Raw genomic sequence first — 14322 nt, 5'->3', positions numbered from 1 at the left:
ATTACCATTGAATTGCCTAAAGTAAAATACTGAGCAAGATTACTGGCAATACAAATTGCCAACTGCAAAACATCCAATGTAAATTATACATTTAATATCCAAAATGGCTATACCCTAATTTCAGAGGGACAATTCCCCACCTGATACAGTAGGCTTCCATTCCCAGGCCGGTTTACACTAGACAACCCTTATTCCTGGAAATTAATTTCTGTGAATTTTTCTATTCTACTTTGGTAATTTATATTTTATTTCTGGAAATATTACCTGCAATTTCATGTGAATTCAACAGAAAATGTAGTGTTTCTTGTCTCCTTTATTGACAATGCAGTAAAAATAGAGACAGGAGTTTTGTGGTGAGCTGAGAATAAAAAATATGTATGTATCCTTCTAGCTTTTAAAACAAATCTATTCTGTATGTAAACAGATCAAAGACAGGTGTCTATCAGAAGTTGCTATTATCTTGGAATAAATAAATAACAGTTCGATAAAAAAAAAAAGGTCAGCGATATTGCTTGCTTATTTCTTATATGTTATAAAAGAAACACTGTTGATTATAAATCTCATCCACCACGGGACAAAAACGTATGCCCTGGTGTAAATCGGGGCATCTAACAGCGGTGCCTTGTCCACGTCAGGCATGCATGCCTGGGAAAGCCAAAGCTGCCTACATGCAGCTGCCAGCACAGCCAGGTTCCTACCCACAGCCTGCCATTGAGTTTAGACACACGGAGCAGGTTCTTGTTAACCAGGTGCAGCTCATCCAACTGTTGATGTGAGGGCTCAGAAAGTGACCTCAGCAAATGGCACTGGTAAGCTACCAGTGCTGTTGCCGGATGATCCCAGGAAGATCCCTGGATTTCAAAAAGAAAATCCGGGTGCACCGGGGGGCGAAGTAGAGATGTTAGGCATATCATCAAAGATGGACTGCCTTGTTTCGCCTTCTATAGGCCAGGGCACTTGCAAGATTGCAGTGGCCCTCTTGATTAGTGGCAGAAGCTCTGCTGACAAGGAAAGCTTAACTGCAGGTGATGCGCTGTCAGACTTCACATCCTCAGATGGGAACGCCAGCTCCTGTTCGCCTGCTTCCTCAGAGGCACTGGTGTATGTCCTCCTATGGCAAATGCGTTCGTAGCCCCCTGCAGTAATTCTGCAAGAACAGTTCCCTGGGGGGAAAAAGCTGCCCAGAGCTTTTCCAGTTGCTCAGTCTGCTGATCACTTGTTCCTCAGGGGAGGAGGAGAAAACACATACATAATTACATAAATAAATATAAAACATCTCGTATTTTTTGCCAAAGCGAGAAATAAATAACTCCAGCTGGAGCTATTGCAGCCCTGGGGTCAGCCGACTTATGTTGCTGGATCCCTAGGAAGGCATGACTCTAGCCACTGACTTCACAGGGGGCACAAGGCCGCAGTGGGATGCAACAAACAGGCTGTAGCACACAAAATCTGTGTAATTGGAAAAAACTATTACAGCAATTTATACTACTATCACATAGAATTTGTGTAAAAACACAATTAGAAATATATAGCAGATAGAAGTAACAAGTACTTATCGGAACAAGGCGCTCTGGTCTGATCAGTCTTGAAAAGAAAAATGGCGCGGAGATCTGTGAGCGCAGTACTTTTGTGCCCTTGTGGGCAGGGCAGAACTGCTACACAGGCTCGCCGAGCAGCTTTGGTGTATCTTATTCAAGTTTTGTGTCTCTACAAGGTAAATACCCATACGGTAATGCTTGTCATGTTGGGGTTAGAGGTCCTTGAGGAATCACATTGTAATAGCAGAAGTACCTTTTCTCCTGAGGTTTTCAGTCCTCACAGTCGTTTAATGTGGCATACACTCATGGCTGATTGGTAGCAAGCTCACAATGACTGTTTAGTCAGAGTGAGAGCCACTCAGTTGAGCACACATTTCTGAGGGACTCATGAGTAAATGGTTCTTATGTGCCCATGAAAAAAACATAGCATTTTTAAAAAATACCAGGCTGACTTCTGTCACAAATAAAATCACTGATTAGTTCTACCCAATAGACTGCACTGTATTAAAATGAGGCAATGTAGTTATTGCACACGAAAAAATAATTCATACAAAGAAAGTAATAGAACTACCAATATATATCGTTTTTTTATGGCAACAAATGCATATTAAAAATAACAGCTAATCCATTTCCATTCTAAAAACTGTGAATTATAACATTTGGAGTGGATTATATTGCTAACAAAAGAATCCTAAATATCTGAGTTCATTAACATGAGGATATGTTTTCCGTCTAATATAACATCACTGAAGTACCTACATAGTGACATCTGCTGTCTATGAAAGGCAGGACAGCAATTCAGGGTGCCTTTAACATTACCAACCTCATCTTTCTGGTTTAACTGGTGCAGGTTTTGGTGTTTTCTTTAAGCTTCCTGTCTTTGTAAAAGAGTAAGTCCAGTGTTCTATACCCACCAATATCCATAAATTGTTGTCCCTGGGACTCAAGACTGGGTTGTTAAAACTATACAAATGCAGTGTCAACCTGATTGAATGAAACTGCAAAAAGAAGTATTTTCTGAAATACACATTTTGTCCAGGAAAAAGAGAATCAGGTTGAACAAAACAATAATAAATATACTTGGTGAATAGCTAATAAAAGTTGTATTACATTGTCCCTATCTATATAAAAAATCATAGCATAAAAATAATACAAGGTGTTTAATGTCCTGGAGTATTTTATGCAGCTGGTATTAGGTTTAATTTGTTTTATTAAAGTAAATTGTTATTTCCAAACAGAATCAAAGAGCTCAACAAAGTCCCTGTCTTTTTGTCGATTGGTTTACACTCTGCTCAAAAGAAACTAATGGCCAAAGTGCTTCCAAAGCATCTCGTACCGTAAGGTAATTATTGTCTGATAATCAATAATGTTAAATACAATGATTTTACATGTTCCTGCTTTATAAAATCAGACAACTCTCCTAAAAGCAAAATTGATATGTTGTGTGTATCTGTTTTCTTCTGAAATTAGGTTGGACTCTTAATTTTCTTTTTTGATTTAAATATTAGTGTTGAACTCCCTAATTTAAGGGAAGGGAACAGAAATAAACAATACCGCGTGATTAAATCATCACAAACAAACAAAAAAAAACAACATAGAGGACATTATTGGTCAGTTTATCTGCTGTATCTACAATTTATTAAAACATGGCATGTTAAAATAAAAAAAATAACCAATACTGATAGAACAACAAATTACAAACCTGATCAGTTATACCAGTATGTGTGTTAAACTTTAGATACATACATTTCAGTTTCTTCATACATTCAATAATGTTTCATTCTCATGCCCATGTCATTGTGCACAAAATTTAAAACTACAAACATGCTACCACAAAGACAAAACAAATCTTTTGTTACAAGCAGTTCAGCGTCTTTCGTTTCTCAATCACAACAAGCTTGAATGAAGAGCAAGTTGCTACATAAAAGATACAGACAATGTTTTGACAGGTCAGACTACAAACCCTAAAAGGGTCAAATCCTGCCAAATGAGGTAGTATTTAGTTAAGAAAAAAGAAAAACAGTAAGAATTTTTGTCAGTTTAGAACCACCATTGCAATAAATGCCATTGTTAAAAACTAAATATTCATTAAAGCTTATATTACCACTGCAAGTCTGTAAAACACAGTTAGTGTTTAGAAATGTCAAGGAAGTAAGTCTGTAGCAAAATATAAAAGCTTGTTTTGCATTGTATGTTTGAATATGCCTGGAAACATACCAAGCACAATGAAAAAGCAGCATTCATTCACAGTGGACTATGGTCAGAGGATGTAAATGCACATGGCTAACCAATGCAACTGTCATTTTAAAACAGGGAAATAAGTTTTCAATTCAAAACACCACCATGATGAATGTAAAATGTCATATAGGCACAGTAGCTGGGCATGTAAAATGTACCCATGAGTAGTTATATTTAAACTAAAGCAAACAATGGAATATTACTTCTAGCTCTTAAAGTACATGTAATAAAGACATAATGTACCTACAAAAATGGGCCTGCAGACAGTGTGTGTGTGTGTGTATATATATATATATATATATATATATATATATATATATATATATATATATATATATATAAATACACACACACACACACATACTTTTTAATTTTTTCCTACAGCAACAATATAAAGTGGTAGGATTCAGAAACATCATCCAGCTATTTGGATCACTGCTTTTTGAAAGCACTATGACATTAGTGGGCAGGTACATCATTTTGTAACTTATTTTTTGCTTTAGAAAAAAAGTTGCCCGTAAAACATGGCGCAGTGCTATGTTTTATTATTTTAATGAAGATTGTCCTAATTTATTTTTAAATATTGCCTACATACAACTTCCTGTATTGTTAGGTTGTACTAAGGCTTGATTCACGTTAAGAACCAAAAAAAATGACCAGAGGGAAAATAATGAACAGATTAATATAGAATATATTTTACGGATCAATTATAATTAAGAACCCTATAATTCCAGTTCCTGTCAAAGCATGCAGTTTTCCACAGTATTTGTAACATTAAGACCACGATGATAAGCATATTGGTCTTCTAAGAGAACTCTATTCCAAGAGAACTATTTGCTGCTTCAGCAAATATTCCTGTAAACATACTTGAGACCAGATAAGGCTTCCCTTTTAAAACCAATAATCTAAAGGGTTTTTTGTCCCTTTAAAAAAAAAAACACAAAACAAACAATTGTGTGAATACTTTCATAGAAACCACCCAGCTTGTCATGCTAAGAGGAAGTTTAAAGACAGCTGGATTTTTTTTTTTTTTTTTTTTTTTTTTTTTTTTTAACATAACCCCCACCCTTTTTTTTTTTTTAACATAACCCCCCCCCCCTTTTTTTATTGTTAAACAGCTGCTGGGTTTTGTTCCAATATTTTCATACAATGACAAAACATTCATCAACATTTAAGTGTTGAGCTTCATCCAATTGTTCTTTGTGGGAAAGCTATGCACACTCTTTAGAAAGCTAAATTACACAGACGCCCACTTACTGGGCAGTATTACTGTCATTGCAGCAGAAACCCTAACTATAAAAGTTCAATTCCCAGGTTCTGCTTAGTTTATGTAGTAAGATTCCCCACAATAGGTCACACCTCTATCTTCAGTGTCTCAGCGCACGGTTTTTGGTAGCACACACGGCTGGATTGGGGTACATGCTAGGACTTATACTGCCTGTTCTTCTGTACAGGGCTGTACTCTCTTTCTAACCCCAATTTATAAACTGGTTTTGGAAATGGATATCCTGAGAGAATAAATTATAACAGAATCTGAGCAACGTAAGGAGAATGGGTGCTCGCCACTGCAGCCAGCAAAGGAAGGTCATTAGATTCAATCCTAAAGGGAAGAAAAAGAAAACAGTTTTATTATGTAACCAAGTAGTAAAATTGACAAACATTTCAACTATGAGAATGACATCAAGCTGAAACATTTCTTTAAAAAGTGTACTTTTGTTTTATTACATAATGTACCAATGAGGGTTGTAAAAATTGTGGATGAACCAATTTGAGGTATCAAGGAGCAAGTTACTACTTAGTGTGCTCCTTTTGTAAATCATGCTGTATTATAAATGTTACTTGAATTAAAATAAAGTTGCATATTCAACTGGAATATGGGTCACTTTTCTTTTACATTTTAAAATACCAATGCAGATGTAAATGTGCACTGAAGGATTTGGTCAGGAGCGGAAGTTTTTTTTTTTTTTTTTATTGTGTTTTACCCGATCACTGACCCAGAATGACATTTCAATATGGTCATGGTTTACACGATCACAGTCCTTAAAAGTTTCAGTGAACTCCCTCCCACACACACTCACTCACACTACAGTAATATTTAACAATAAATAAAACCATCGCTCAAACCAAGAGGCATATTTTACTCTTCAGACAAAACTCAGTTCAAATACAGTATTTAACATTTGGGTCGTCTGAAATCATTTAAAAGAAAAAAAAAAATAAGAAGTTGGAATCTGTGTTCTATTACAGAAGCCTACCACTTAAACTTCTGTTCCAAAAAACAGAAAAGATGCTGCCAATAAACAGCTGTGAATATTTAGAATTCAACACATTGAAATAAACATTGCAACGGAAAGTGGAATGCCTACCCCAGTACGACTCCCAGCTCCTTTACGTGCACTCTTGTGTGTCCCTTTAGGTATTCTGATAGCATCTTGCTCTTGAAGTACAACTCTTGAAGTCTGTCCTCAAGATGCATGATACACTGAAACATGTAATAAATAAATAATGCTAGATCAGGGGAGGAAACTCTGGTTCTTGAGAGCTATTCCAGTACAAGTTAAACATTTATAGTTAGTGTGTTGTACTTAATTTAGCATCAACAACTTGACTGGAAAGACCAATGTTGCTAGTATAAGTTAACCATGCAATTTATTATATATAATTTAAGGTATAAACCACGACGGGCCCTGCGGTTCCCATGATATATAAATCACCCCAGAAGTGGTGATCGGAACAGCATGGCCCAAAGAGGTTTATACCGCTTATAACACGGCTACCTGTCATTTGATGGAATTAAAATAATTAAAACACATTTTAAATTAAAGACAAAACCAGAAACTTATATTGTATATACATCTGCAGTGCAATGTAGTCCCACATTTAATTTATTGCTCACTTATTAAAAATAAATTGCACGTCTCTGTTTATTGTGAATTTATGCATCGAAAGTGGCATCTTGAAACTAGAGGCCTGAGCACAAGCTAATGATGTTGGTGGTCTGGGAGGAGTTTCAAATAACACTGAGGAAGGCTGCAGAGCAGCTGCGATGGATGCTGAAGCCGGATCTTGAGTTTGTGACCTTGTTATATGCGAGGTACACATTTTCATCGTTTCGGATCTCAAAAGATGTTTTTGTTAGTTGTCAAACACCCTCGTGTCCACGTTGTGCCAGATTAAGTTTAAGTTTAAGATTGAACCAGACTTTACGCACCAATCAGGTCACGTATGTAAGGGGACCGTGCCTCAGTTTCCTGCAGACACTTCAAATCCAGGCCAGTAATTCGGGGGGGTGGGGGTGTCTGGCCTTGATTACCTGCTTTTCTAAACGTTTTTATGACTGACAGGAGTACATTATTGCTGGCATCAATGTTAATTCAATTATAAACATAACTCTATATACAGTAGAACCTGTCATAGCCACTTTAATTGGTTCCAGGGGTCCATTGGATATGTGCAAATGGCATATCTCAGAGGGAGCAGAAGTCTTAAAGGATCTGCACACTGTGATCAGAAGAGTGGCGACAAAGAAACCACTACATAATCAAAGTAAGCAAAAAAACATTTTATTCGACCAAAGAACAAGCAAATAAAGAAATAAAGGACTCATAACTAAGGGTCTACTTAAAATCGCGGTAAATTTACGTATTTTTCACAGGTAGATTGCAGAATAAAATTAGGATTTCACAGGCATTTCGCTGACCTGTTTAAACATTAAATAAACCTAAGACGACCGAATTTCAGAACACTATAACGCCTAAAAATAGTGGTACTTGCTTCCTTACTAAAACAGAGTGCTGTCATTTGTTAATGGCAAGCATGCAGCATCCCCCTGCAGCTGACTTGCCCAGACATTAAGACTGCACATTCTGCATCCACTGAATTGGTTGGAAGTTAAGGTAGGCTTTGCCAAGTTATACATATGTGGAAATCGATTAGAAACAGCCCCAAAACTCGTTTACGCAAGGGCACCTGGCATACTTTAATAAAGGCAATATATGCAGCACGTTCGTTGTCATGTTATTTGTCCCATCCAATAAATTTATTTTATTAGTACCGAGTCAAAACAAAGAAAATGTGGCTATTCGGGTCTAAAATTCCAACTGTGAAAAAGTAAGCAGCAGGTTGAAGCAAGGTGACTGTGCTAGATCATTGTAGTACGATTTAAGTTGCCGACAGGAATATTTTTTGTCTGGGCTGACTTTCCAGTTTGGTTTCTGAAAGCTGTTAATTTTATGTTCTGTTCAGCAGCCTCTGTAGCCTTTTGTTTAATGTGTGATTATGAAGCTAATATAGCTATGGATCATATTTTCTCCAGACACATTAAGATATGCAAAACAATGACCTCCATCTGCATGTACAGTTTCTTTGGGAAATATCTTGACACTATCAATCACCAAAATATAATTTTGCTTTTTTTTGCTGTGTCGGCCATTTCTACTTATTTTACCTCCAATGCTGAAAACTAGATTTTATCAACCTAAATCAAAAACAATGCAGCACTGACTTTGTCCCACCCCCTACTGCACAGTACAGGCGCACGGATAGGCTGATTAACACTTTGTTGTCATTTGAATAGTAAACAAGAACGTTAACCTCTTTGGACATTTTTTTTTTTTTGTAAATGTTATTTGTTTGTTTGTTTTTTGCTTAAGTGCAATGCACATGGGATGGCAAAGGAATAAAAAAAGGGCCATCTACAGAAGGAAGATGTGTAGTTTGTGTCCCTTGCGTTGTGCAGTAGTTCATTTAAACAAGGTTTATTTTTTTTCCCCCTCGACGTACTTGTTCGGTATGCATTGGCCCATAAGAGGTGAATTTCACGATGACCCCTCAATTTCACGATTTCCGTGGACTCCTAATTATAATACATTGTAGCTGCTTTATTATCAGGGAATTATAAAATTAACAATGTAAAGTACATCAATGTGTCTAAAACACCAAAGTACAATACTGCACTATACTATACAAAGAGATCAGTGGAAATTACTGCAAAACAGTATTTGGCCATTTACAAAACAGCATTCCAAAAATAGTTCTTGTGCTTTCTAAGTCTCAGCCAAATTAAATCAGACAGTTTTTTTGAGTGTTTTATTTTTTTTTTTCCCCACTGTGCATGTTAACCTGTAACAGAAACAACAAAAAAAACATGCATACAAACACAAACTAGCTTTGGAGGTTGGTGAAAAAATATTTTTTCAGTTTTTTATAAGTAATAATTATATGAATCCCTTGCTTTCTTGTTTTCTTGTATTTAACATGGTTAAACAGGGCTGTTTGTTTTACCTGAATGACAGCATGTAAAAAGTGAAACCGAAGTCCTAAATGCAACATCTTTTTTTTTCTTTTATCTGCAACGGAATCCATTCTTTCCTGCTAAGAGCTGAATTTACTGCTTTAGCCCCATAATAAAATGTCTATTGATCAGTTTCCATATGTACCATTCAGTTGGTAGCAGCATACAAATGAAACATGCCAGAGGTCCATCAGTTAATAGAGGGTGTCTTGCAGGATTGGCTATGACAGGTTCTCCTATACTACTTCAAAAACATATAAACAAAAAAAATGAACTGTTTGAGATTATTGGTATAACTGGCTTTGCCTAAAAATTATGTACTTACAAAATCAGGGGAGAGATTGAGTTTATAGAGCTGTAGAATGGACTGGAGCAGGCTGGTGACAAGGCTGGAGACCAGGACATCTTTTCCTAGCTTATTGTTGTCCACCGGTCTCCTCTGACTCGTAGCCACTTGCACTGTCCACTTGTCTGTGTCCGCAATAATACAGACAGCTTCTGCTATTGGCTCATCTAAGGCTGGATGCTGCAACACACAACAGAAATACATTATTCACCTAATCCATGCAATCCAATACAGCGAGGTGCACATTTATATTATTAGATCACGGGTGTCCAATCACGGTCCTGGAGGGCCATTCTTCTCCAGGTTTAACAGGTAATGTTATATAAATAAGTACTTCAGGGTTTGGATGGAGATTGAATTGGTTAAATTAAAAACAAATTAGAACAGGGTTGGAATAAAGACAAGGAGTGCAAGTCTAATTTGAGACACCCCTGGGTTAGATGATCTCTTCATCAGACTCATCTGTGCAGTATAATGCACAAAATAAAATGGAGGCAACAAGACACTGAGATCTTGAGAGGAAATAATATCAAGTAGGGATGAAAAAAAGTGTAAAAAATAATGTAATGTAAAAATAATGTGATATCTTGTAACAATTGTAAGTCGCCCTGGATAAGGGTGTCTGCTAAGAAATAAATAATAATAATAATAATAATAATAATAATAATAATAATATTCCAGGTCTTTTCTCCAATCATGTTAGAAATGGATTAATTAAACCAAATATAATCCACTGAGCACCAACTGCAATTGTGTTAATGCGGTTGTAATACACACACACACACACACACACAGTTAGTGCGCATTAACTAACCAAATTGAATTAATAACCGCACTTGATACTTGTTCTGAACAGGATTAACTAGTGTGGTTGTTGCTGCCCTTTGTAACCGAATTGTGTGTGTATTCAAAGAGCAAAAGGTGAATTCACAGCCGCATTTAGCCTGTGTGTGTACGTAGCCTGACAGGAATTGCACATCTAGTAGGGCAAAGTTAAACAACATTTACATTTTATTTTCCTTAAATATTTAGTATAATATATATTTTTTCAAAATAAACTACACTAGCTAAATATTTGGACACAGTTGTTGAGTACCTTCTGATTTGTATAGTCTGTGTTTATGAATGGGGAGAGGAAACCAAGTAATAAAGTATTGAACAAAACAGCAGTAGAAGAGTAAGGGATTTAAGAGAATCTTCTACAATTAAGAAAAAGTGTTTGTTTATAAAGTCTTGGTTCTTTTAAGAAGCGCATGCAGTAGGGGAGATGTACAGTACTTACTCTGACTGTGTGATCAAGATCTGCCATTAGACACTGCTTTAGCCTTTCATCTGTGCTTACTCCATGCAATACAAAGTCTGGCATGTATTGCGGACAATAGCCACCAAATAGGGATCTTCCAAAGTTGTTTGCATTTTTCTGGATGACAGTTTCTGTACTAAATTTGCCACAAAAAAGGAGCTTTGATTAAATAGATTTAATAATATACTACATTAGCTCGTGCATTAAAGTTTTTAATGTTACAATCTGGAGCAAACAGTGCTGCAAAAGCTTGAATTCAAACTCAGTGGCACACATTACATTTGTTTTGTACTGTAATATCAGCCTACAGACTGCACACAGACCACACCACACATGGTCACTGCACCACTTTGCAGAGTGACTCATGGGAACCAAATGTTCTTTTCCCAGAGATGAGGCTGGTCTCTTCAGATTAAGAGTGGGTATGCAATAGTAGACATATACCATTAGTTCAACTACAATTTGCATTATAGAAATCATTCATTCCGGAGGATTAAGAACCAGTGTTAGTTTCACACTGTGCACTATATGTCTACAAATAAAGAAATATGGTTCATTAAAAAACAACTCCAAAAACAAAAAAGGTACAGAAAGGGATCTAAAAAGACTACAAAATAGACTGAAATATCAAAGGAGTTATTGCAAGCAAAACTATTTATGTGCGTGGGCATATTTACATAGATATACATTTTAACAAGTAGATTACCTAGGAAGTGGCAACTCGTACTCTTCTCGGTTTTCGTCCATCTTTCCTCCACAGCTCTGCCGAGAGATACGATTTTGGGGTACGTCTTCGTCATCACTGTCTCCCAGAGCACTGTCTGAACTCTCGTTCCTAGGAATGTCAGCTTCTATGCTGAATGTCACTTTTCTCTCAGCTTCCCCACAGGGGACTGCCCTACATTCAGCTGGAGTGATAATCGTGTTATCTTCTGAAAAATATTCATCAAACATGCTGGTACTGCCCTCACAAGATGGAATTCTGGCATAGCAGTGCTTTAAACGGGACTTGAATGACGATGTGACTGATTCACTTTGGGCCTCTGTTGGAGAGACTGGTAGGGGACTGTCTGGACCGCTCTGGTGACTTTTTACTTCTTTGTCCGCGGTTTCCCTGAATTTCTGGTAATTGTTATCCATTTCTCTCCTCCTGCTCTCGAGATCTGAATCAGGAGAGACAGAACTCCCAATCTGGAATCTCACCCTCTGCAAATGGGGACTGTGATGATTGGGCATTTTGAGGCAAGGTAGGTCCTGTGAAGACGTGATGATGGATTTATTTTCCTTTGAAGGACTGTACTCGAATGCTGTGGTCGAGCAGTCCTCCATCCCTGCCAAACAGCGTATGCTGCCGGCTGCTGCCCCAGTCACATTGACCAACATCTCCTTTTTAACCTCCAGACTGCCAGTAGCCACTTCCCGGCAAGATTTCAGACTGCCGCAAATGAGGGTGGCATCTGTATGTGACGTTGTCCTAGCAGAGCTCAGTTTATCATTCTCTCTGTACCTAGCTTTAGGAGATGTCAGCAGTTTGTCTTTAGCGGATATGCCCGGACTCTCTGGACTGCTGGCTGGCTCCGTGGTGTTGTCCTGCGGTTTCTCAGAGCACTTCTGGCTGGCTTCGCTCTGGACTGTGACCACTACGTACTCAGAATCCTCCACCTCCCCTTTCTCAAGTGTGGTGGTGATTTTGGTGGTGGTTTGAACAGGCTCTCCATCCTCAGCCTTCCCGCTCGTGCTCGGCTGTATCTCCTGTAGATCTGAGCATCGGATGAAGTAGGTGAGGACATACAGGAATCGCTGAACTAGCTCCCTGCGCTTCCCCACAACAACCGTCCGGGTCAGTCTGACAGGAGAGCCGATGGCTCCATAAAGGTCACCTAGTAAAAAAAAATACATTTAAAAAAGAACAATTTAACCAGGAAAGCCCCACTGAGATTAAAATGTATTTTTAATGGGAATCTGGTCAAGGTGTATATAATACAAAAAACACAAATTCATATGAGCACAACCAATACAAACAAGTTAATCAAATTGTTATAAAATTAGGCTTGCTACTTTGATATTAAAATTGATAAAGCTTGTTAAACGTCGAATTCCCCAAAAATATGAGTTTGACTTAAACAGATTTATATAGGATAAATGTCGGTAAAACCACTCGCTATTTTTTATTTTCTTACCAAAAATAATCATTTAGAAATCATCTCTAGTTTGTGCAGTTTTTATACTTGCTGTCTGTCCCGTCTCCGTTCCGCTCTGAATGGCTAGGCGTCGCTGTCATTCAAATCAGTGGTCTGTTAGTACTGTGGTTTCACGTCACTAGTGCGCGTTCCATCCATTTATCGAGCGAGTTTACAAGTTACTCGGTAAAATTGCTACAAAAATATTAGCGACATAAGGGCGAAAAAATGGTTTTCCAATCCACTGCAAATTCTAGTGAGTCAAAGGGAATTCCCTGTGCATTTCGTGATGTCATAACCTAATTTGCATGTCGCTACGTTTTCAGGTTATTCGCAAGAAATATACTCACTAGATGATTTTACATACATTTTTTTTTTTTTTTTTTTTTTTAAACTCGCCCGCTAGTCTAGCGAGTATATTCTACCAAGTTAAGCTCTTTATATATATATATATATATATATATATATATATATATATATATATATATATATATATATATATATACACATATACATATATTGTCCCAGTAGTTTAAAGGTTGCTTATTCTATTTCTGCTCTTTTGTTAGAAGTCTTCCACTTGTGTAGTGTACTAGGATGCATACTACTAAACTGCATAAGCAGAAAGAAAAAATAAAACAGTTGTATTATAAATCAAAGACCAGACTACTTGTTCATAGAAAACAAATTCATGATTTCAAAAGTACAGTTTAACACACTTGCCAACTCAACACGACACGACCATCATGACAGTAAAAATAGACGTAACGAAGTGTTCTTACCTTTGTATAAGTTAGTGATTAGCACGAAGAGCACAGCGTGTGGTTTTCACTAACTCTACTGTGCAGAATAAATGATATTTAAATATCGGGACTTTCTTCCTATGCATCGGGATGCAGGATATTTGCTAGGAAATCAGGACTGTCCTAACCACATAGGGACTGTTAGCGTGTATGGTTTAATAACATAATACACATTCAAACAACTCACACAGTAGGAAATTAAGTTTTTACCTTTATTTATCAGTAGTCTAACATAAAACAAAAAGGTCAATTTATTTTTTACATTGTAGTGCCTTGCAAAAGTATTCAGACCCCTGACCAATTCTCTCATATTACTGAATTACAAATGGTACATTGAAATTTCGTTCTGTTTGATATTTCATTTTAAAACACTGAAACTCAAAATCAATTATTGTAAGGTGACATTGGTTTTATGTTGGGGATGTATTTTTAAGAAAAATAAAAAACTGAAATATCTTGCTTGCATAAGTATTGAACCCCTGTGCTGTGGAAGCTCCCAGTTTACACAGAGGACACAATTACCTTACCATTGGCCTCCACCTGTGAACCATTAAAGTTGCTGTCACATTTTTTGGATAAAAACCCCACTGTTGAAGGATCATTGGTCAGGCTGTGAATCTG

At 37.1% G+C, this 14322-nt stretch overlaps 1 protein-coding gene across 5 annotated transcripts in view; it reads right to left on the bottom strand.

The window, feature by feature from the left end:
* Positions 1-3153: 3153 nt before the first annotated feature.
* fnip2 (folliculin interacting protein 2) overlaps positions 3154-14322 on the bottom strand; it is a 45624-nt gene continuing 34455 nt past the window's right edge. For all 5 annotated transcript variants that reach the window (XM_034013652.3, XM_034013655.3, XM_059002434.1 and 2 more), the window contains 5 exons: positions 11425-12598; positions 10698-10854; positions 9395-9595; positions 6143-6258; positions 3154-5376 (listed from right to left, as the gene is read on the bottom strand). In XM_034013652.3, the coding sequence (XP_033869543.2) occupies positions 5298-5376; positions 6143-6258; positions 9395-9595; positions 10698-10854; positions 11425-12598 (1727 nt within the window). In that variant the 3' untranslated portion in view covers positions 3154-5297. The remainder of the gene's footprint in view (positions 5377-6142; positions 6259-9394; positions 9596-10697; positions 10855-11424; positions 12599-14322) is intronic.

The sequence above is a fragment of the Acipenser ruthenus genome, chromosome 2 (assembly GCF_902713425.1).
Source record: "Acipenser ruthenus chromosome 2, fAciRut3.2 maternal haplotype, whole genome shotgun sequence".
Lineage (NCBI taxonomy): Eukaryota > Metazoa > Chordata > Actinopteri > Acipenseriformes > Acipenseridae > Acipenser > Acipenser ruthenus.
The sequence above is the reverse complement of the archived record's forward strand: the minus strand, read 5'-3'. Positions and strand labels throughout refer to the sequence as shown.